The sequence below is a fragment of the Magnolia sinica genome, chromosome 15 (assembly GCF_029962835.1).
Source record: "Magnolia sinica isolate HGM2019 chromosome 15, MsV1, whole genome shotgun sequence".
Taxonomy (NCBI): Eukaryota; Viridiplantae; Streptophyta; class Magnoliopsida; order Magnoliales; family Magnoliaceae; genus Magnolia; species Magnolia sinica.
This window is the reverse complement of record NC_080587.1, coordinates 2,132,111-2,139,885: the sequence shown is the minus strand read 5'-3', so window position 1 is coordinate 2,139,885 and position 7,775 is coordinate 2,132,111. Positions and strand designations below refer to the sequence as shown.

Genomic DNA, 7,775 nt, shown 5'->3' with positions numbered 1-7,775 from the left:
AACTTAGGTTGGGCTTGGGTTGAGGTCTCAGGTTGCCCGACCCAACCTGAACCCGATCAATATATTAGTTACTTACTTATAAATTATAATTGAGTGTGGATTGTTTGTGCAGAAGGTACACTAGTGATGTCGGGTCTCATTCGTCCACGTCATTTCCAAGGACTCACGCTAACAAGATATGCCAGATTTCTCTCTCCTAAATAGATTGCGTGCTATGCTACATGACTTTTTAAAGGAGTAGTCCTATATTTTAGCTTGGTTTTTTTTTAAAAAAATGAAGTTCTTTATGATGAATAATCACGTATATAATTAATAAAATCATAGATACAAAAAATAAGTCCTATATTGAAATATAATAAACTAATGTTATAACGAAAATATTAGCACGTATACACCCGACCAACCCAATCAACCCGTCGAACCCTCTTGGGTTTGGCTTGGGTTGAGAATTCCCAACCCAAGATTGGGTTAGGTTGGGTCAAGGTTTAGGTATAGGAACTTTGGGTTGGGTTTGGGTTGAGCACCAACCCGAACCAACCCACCTGACTTTCAACCCGATCCAACCCGACCGCGAAGTGATTGAAATTGACCATGAACTAAATAAAATAGATTTTCGACCATCGACCCGATGGAATCTTGGAAAATAACTAGGTTGGTTGGCTAGCTTCTCCTACCCCAAAATCATATGTGGTAAGTTAAGTAAATCATTCTAGTTTAGGAGATATGCTTGTTAAATAAATAGACAAAGAAATGAATTAAAAGATAGAAAAACATTTTTATATACTTATATATACATATTTACATAATTATGTATTATAGAAAAATGTAAGGGGGAAAATTTTCTCCATGTAAAAAATAAAAAAATAAAAAAATTTAAAAAAAAAGAAAAAAAAAAAGTGCATAGCACTATAGTTATGGCTACGGTTATAATCCGTAGCGATAGGTCAAGCTCTGACCCGGTCAACCGGGTCCCAGCCCGGTCGACCTCAACTCGCTGGCTGAGTTTTTTTTTTTATTATTATTCTTTGACTCGGTCGACCGGGTCCTAACCCGGTTGACCCCCACTCGCTGGCTTCGTTTTTGTTTTTTTCTCCTCCTTTTGTTGTAATCCCCATCAATTTTTGTGGGTCTCATTATGAGGTATGTGTTATATCCAAACCGTCCATCTATCTGGCGAACTCGTATTAAGGCTTGAGGTGAAAAATAAGATAGATGTAGCTATCAAGTGGACCACACTGTAAAAGACATGGGGAATTGAAACCCTACCATTGAAACCCTTTTAGGGGTTATAGAAGTTTTGGATCATTATGAAATTTGTTTTTCCTCTTCATCCAGGTCTTTGTGACCCTATGAATGAACTTATACGGGGAGGTTTCTCACAAACATCACAGTGGGCCCCAACTTAGATGGGGTAAGATTTCTAATGGTTGATGCTCATTCAACACTGTTTCGTGTAATGTGGTACACTTAAGATTTGGATATACCTTATCTTTTGTCTCATACCATAAAATGATCCGGAAAAATATATGGACGGCATGGATGAAAGGCATAAATCATGTTGGGGCCCACAGATCACAACGATCTGCCATTGGCGGTTGGCAGGCGGAGTAGCCAATCCGTTTCTGTGAAAAGGAGGGGTATTTTCGTCCTGAAGTTTATTGTCCGTACGAGGAGGTCTAAGTGAGTACGTTAAGTTTGTATTGTTCCAAGAATATCCAATGGATAAAAGGTGGGGTCCACTGTCCTAGATTTCTCTTTTATCCGTTGAGGAATTAAATGATACCTGGCCCGCATATTTGTACGGTACACATGCTTCTCATATCTCACAAGTTGGAATGATTTTTTGGTAATCCAAGCCATTGGTCTATTGATTTTAGCTGTGGATATTGCTTGAATCAAAATTCTTCACGTTTGAAAGATTCAGACTATCAATATTAAGGCCTTTTTCATTTGAATCTAGATGCTTTCTAGATCCTTGTTGCATTTCTCTTTTCAAGCGTTTATTTGTGGACCACTAATCAAAACCTTATGATTTTCCTATCAATAAAATATTTATTATAGCAGTCTATCCATGATTTTATACAACAGATCAATGGTCTAGATTGCATGATTATAGGCACGAATTGTCATAAAATCGATGTACACTGTGGAAATATGAATGCGATGAATCATATAAATATAATTCCTCTTGGCTGAAAGGCATCTTTCTCTTGGTGAGGGGAATGGTTTGACCAACGACTGGATTCCTATGATAGTTCACCACCATTTGACCACCACATGTAACTGGGCTGGGGTACGTTTTAGATGGAGTATATCTCTAAAATCACTGATCAAGAGAAAAAAAAAAAAACAGAGGAAAAAAGATGGGCACTATCATATGTCAGTGTCTTGTTCTCGGGCTTCATCTCCAGATGGATCAGAGAGTTGGACGATCTGGATTGCTTTGCAACTAATCCATGTGTACGTTCAAAGTCTCCTCTGTTTTTAAAACGGTGGTGAACTATCACAGACTCTATCCGTTTGCCCAAAATGACGTTGGGTGTTACAACTACCGACGGAGTTGTTCCCCCGTGAACTTTGATACTCTGGCAGAGCGTGATGGACGATGCGCTGGCACTTGACAAAACAATTACTTAGAAATTGATGGACGCGGATTTCGGAAGTTCCTGCGCAAGGATGCGAAATTACAAAATTATCCCATTTTATTTAAAATTTTGATAAGGGATAGCAACGTCCACCATTGAATTTTTCTGGGCTCAATATGATGTTTATGCACAATCCAACCCGTTCAAAAGGTGACTCCCACTAGAAAGAAGGGGAAAGCACAAAGATCAGACTGATCAAAATCTTATGTGGGCCCCACTATATAAGGTTCCAACCATGGCCGCACAACCACTACTGTTTCTTATGTTGCGGCTCACTTGAATCTTGGATTTGGTTGATTTTTGTGCTGTAATTGTAACATGACGTGGAGAAACTGATGGACAGAGTGGATTTTACACGGACATTTCTGCAGGTCCCACGGAGCTTTGTTGGACGGTGTAGATTGATGCATCAAGCCTCTCTTAAGTATTCAAAGAATCCTTGACTCGCAACCCTGTCTCTCATCTCTCTCCTCGTTTCTTCGGCGATCATCGCTTTCCCTCTCAGTTTCCTGCGATCTGATCCCTCTCTCTCTCTCAGTTTCCTGAAGTATCTCTGTCTATCTCTCTCTCAATTTTCGTGGCATCTCATATCCCATATCTCTTTCTCTAGATTTCCTACCATCTCATCTCTCATCTCTCTCATTTCTTCGATCATCACTCTCTCCCTCTCAATTTCCTGCTACTCTCGCTCTAAATTTCCTGTAATCTTATCTCTCTCTCTCTCTCTCTCTCTCTCTCTCTCTCTCTCCTCATTTCCTGCAATCATACCTCTCTCTCTAGCTCTCATCTCTATCTCTCACCATTTCTTCCATCATCGAACTCTCCCTCTCAATTTCCTGAGATCTGATCACTCTCTCACTCTCAATTTCCTACAATCTGATCTCTCTCTCTCTCTCTCTCTCTCTCTCTCTCTCTCTCTCTCTCTCTCTGCTTTATCTGGGGTTTCAAAGCTGTGTCTCTGTCTCTGCTTCATCTGGGGTTTCAAAGCTCTCTCTCTGTCTCTGCTTTATCTGGGGTTTCAAAGTTTTCTCTCTATCTCTGCTTTATCAGGGGTTTCAAAGCTCTCTCTCTCTCTCTCTCTCTCTCTCTCTCTCTCTCTGTGCGTGTTCTGAAACAATGGCAGATTCGCTTGTTTCGATGGTTATGAAGAAAATTCGAGATGCACTTGTTTCAAATGTTATGAAGAAACTCGGGGAAGAGGTTGATTCGGTTGGTGGCGCCCAAGCAGAACTTGAAAAGATATCTTCTACGTTCGAATCCATTCAAGCACTTCTTAATGATGCAGAAATTATCCAATTTCACAACGAAAGCATGCAACTTTGGTTAAAAAAGCTCAAAGACGTGGCTTACGATGTGGAGGACTTGCTAGATGAGATGATTCAATGGCCAGAACCTGAATCAGAGACAAACGATGGTGACGATCGGCAGCGCATGGAAAACCAGGCATGTAGGTGGTTATTTTCACTCTTTACATGTTGCGGTCTAGAAGATTGGATCAGGTTGGCCCATGAATCATGGACCGACGGTGATGATACTGATAATCGCAGCATTGGAGATAAGGTTCGGACGTTTTTTCCCACAATTTCCAACAAAATTGCATCACAGCAAAATTTTGCGCAACGGATAAAAGAAGTAAGTGCGAAGCTGGATCAGATTGCAGCTGACAAAAGTAAGTTCAGTTTTAAGGAGATTCACAGTTTCCGTGGAGGTAGTCATCCTGACAAGGCCGAGTTTCAAACTAGTTCGCTCGTAGATGAATCGAAGATGCTCGGGAGAGACAGAGACAAAGATATAATAATAAGCAAGTTGGTCAGCGGGAGCAGTTCTGAGGAGGGAGGGATTCATGTCATTTCGATAGTAGGCGTTGGCGGGTTGGGCAAGACGACTCTTGCTCAATTGATCCACAATGATAAAAGGGTGAGGAGCCATTTCAATGTGTTTCCATGGGTTTGTGTTTCTGATGATTTTAATGTCATAAATCTTACAAAAGCAATTATAGAAGCAGCCGTAGGGACAAGTCCACCGGATTCTCAGCTAGACTCATTGCAAAAGCAGCTTGTCCAAACATTACAGGGCAAGCTATTCTTGATTGTGCTTGATGATGTGTGGAACGATGATAGTGACAGGTGGAAAAATTAATGCTTTCCTTGCAAAGAGGTGCTCCTGGAAGTAAAATTTTGGTCACCACTCGCAGCGAGAAGGTTGCAAATACATGCAAGCCGTCTGCCTACATGCATGAATTGAAAGGTTTATCCTATGATGATAGCTGGTTACTGTTCAGAACCAGAGCTTTCGCTGGGAGGATAGTGGAAGATTGCCGGGCGTTGGAAAAGATCGGAAGAGAGATAGTGAAGAAGTGTAAAGGAGTGCCTCTTTCGTTAAAGGTAATTGGAAGCGTCATGCGTTCCAAGATGACCACACAAGATTGGAAGGACATCTTGCAAAGCCAAACATGGGAAATACGAGACATCGCGAAAGGTATCTTACCGGCTTTGTTGCTGAGCTATTATAATTTGCCTGTCCATTTGAAGCAGTGTTTTGCATATTGCTCAATATTTCCGAAAGATTATAAGATGCATAAGGATACATTGGTCCAGTTGTGGTTAGCTCAGGGTTTCATCAAGCCCGATGGAAAAAGAGAGATGGAAGCAATCGGAGGAGAGTACTTTGACGAACTACTGGCGCAGTCTTTGTTTCAAAAAGTGGTGAATGATTTTGAATTTGAAAAAGTCAGATGTACAATACATGATCTCCTTCACGATCTCATCCAATTCATTACAAAGAATGAATGTTGCATCTTTGAGAATGGAAAGTCGGACTCCAGCTCTGTACTTACAGTCCGTCATTCATCATTTATTGCCACCTGGGAAACCTCACACATTCCTGCTCCTCTATGTCATGCAAAAAAATTGCGAACTCTCATCCAAATGGGATATCCACCGATTAGTACCATCCCTGATAATTTATTCCAATGCGGTGGGTCCCTTAGGGCATTGGATCTCCGTGGTACTTATATCACAGGAATTAAAGAATTGCCAAGATCAATTGGGTTGCTGAAGCATTTACGATATCTTGACTTGTCTCATTCAGAGATAGTTGAGTTGCCGGAATCAGTGAGTAGTCTCAGCAATATGCAGACCTTGAAGTTGAATTGGTGTGAATGCCTCGAAAGACTGCCAAGTGGGATGAGTGCAATGGTCCGCTTGAGACATCTAGAAATTGAAGACACACCGGAACTAAAGCGCTTACCGGAAGGGTTGGGGAGAATAAGTTCCCTTCGAACGTTGAGTAGGTTTATCGTGGGAGGCGATGGAGGATGTAAGATTGGAGAGCTGAAGCGACTTGACTCTCTCCAAGGAAAGCTAGATATAGAACACTTGGAGAGAGTAGGGAGCGTGGATGAGGCTAAGGAAGCACAACTGGAGAACAAGTCACAACTTCGTGTATTGTCTCTAAATATGTCACCAGATGATGCTCTTGAAATGTCAGGAAATGGTGAGGTGGAGAGGATGGAAAATGTAGTTGAAGCCCTCCGGCCGTCCCTTGCAAACCTAGAAGAGCTGAAAATTTGGGGATACATTGGTTCCAAGTTCCCAACCTGGATAGGAGATTCATCTTTCTCAAATTTAGTCAGCTTGAGATTAATATATTGCAATAAGTGTACACAGTTGCCTGGGCTAGGGAGACTACCTTCGCTTAAATACCTTGAAATAACGGCAGGTCTTGTAAAACGGGTGGGAAGTGAATTTTACGGGAATAGCAGTGGTGGGGACATAAACAGGGTGGCATTCCCGAAGCTGGAAGAGCTCGTGTTCAATTACATGTATGAATTGGAGGAGTGGGACTTGAGATTAGAAGACAGAGAGATATTGCCGTCTCTACACTCATTAAGAATTTACTACTGCTGGAAATTGAAGGCACTGCTGACACACCTCCCGAAAAGTCTAACATCCCTCGACATCTCGGGATGTGGCGAGATTTTGTGGCCATTACCGAACCTCCCAAGCCTCAAGACATTTCAGATATCTCATTTAAAAAGCACGACGTGTCTCCCCTACGGATGGAAAAAATTGGAGTCACTAGAGACTCTTACTATCAGCAATTGCTCTAAATTGAGGTCTCTTCCTGATGATTTGGGACAGCTCAAGTCTCTTAGGAGTCTCCAGATATACGGCTGCCCCGAGTTGCGGTCATTGCCTCAAGGGTTGTGGGGCCTTACCTGTCTCCAAGATTTTAAAATCTCCGGCAATCGAATGCTGGCTGATAAATGCATAAGGAAGTATCGGAGCAAAGCGTCACACATCCCAAACATCTGGATTGACCACCACAGAATCGAATGAGGCACTAAAGATGAGATGATCCATCAAGTGGACAAGTTCCAACTAGGTACTCTCTCTCTCTCTCTCTCTCTCTCTCTCTCTCTCTCTCTCTCTCAGATACAGAGTATATAGATATACAGTTTATGACCACCAATTGAAGAGTTGGATAATTCAGTTGCTGCTATTTTCGTGCTATCATTCATCAGATGATCCCCCGATCCAAGGACATGTTCCCAAAAAATGAAAAATGAAGCAGATCTAAATTTTAGGTGGATCATACCAGGGAAAAAAAAAGTCATCATTGATTTCCCATCATTAAAGACATCATGGGGCCACCGGAATGTTTTTTTTTGTAATCCAACCTGTTGAGAAGGTCACAAGGACATGGATGAAGAGACTACACAAATATTAGATTCATCCAAAATTTTTGTGGCCACGAGAGGTTTTTAATGGTCGATTACCACTGTTTCCTATATTTTGGTCCACATGAGATTTGCATCTGCTTCATTTTTGGAATCATCACCTAAAATGAGTTTTCAAAATGGAAGAACGGCGTTGATTAAAGTACATAATCACGGTGGGCCTCATGGTTAGGGTCGAGTCAAGCGATGCTCCACTCAATCTGACACTTTAAGGTTCAAGGACTGAGCCCGGCCCAAGCCAAGCATGCATCTTGCACAGGAGGCCCAAGTCCAACTCGAGAGAGTTAGGTCGGGCCAGGCCAGTGCAATCAAGCATGCATTCTAGCACAGGAGGCCCAAGCCCAACTCGATAGGTTTGCTTGGCCCAGGCCCAGAGAAACCCAACCCCA

General features: G+C 42.0%; 1 protein-coding gene across 1 annotated transcript; it reads left to right on the top strand.

Annotated features, from left to right (window-relative positions):
* The first annotated feature begins 3,761 nt into the window (after positions 1 to 3,761).
* Positions 3,762 to 7,106, top strand: LOC131228062 (putative disease resistance protein RGA3). The gene is made up of 2 exons (XM_058223891.1): positions 3,762 to 4,771; positions 4,816 to 7,106. Exons 1-2 carry the CDS (start codon positions 3,762 to 3,764, stop codon positions 6,983 to 6,985), a joined length of 3,180 nt encoding a protein of 1,059 aa, XP_058079874.1. The 3' UTR covers positions 6,986 to 7,106.
* The last annotated feature ends 669 nt before the right edge of the window (positions 7,107 to 7,775 follow it).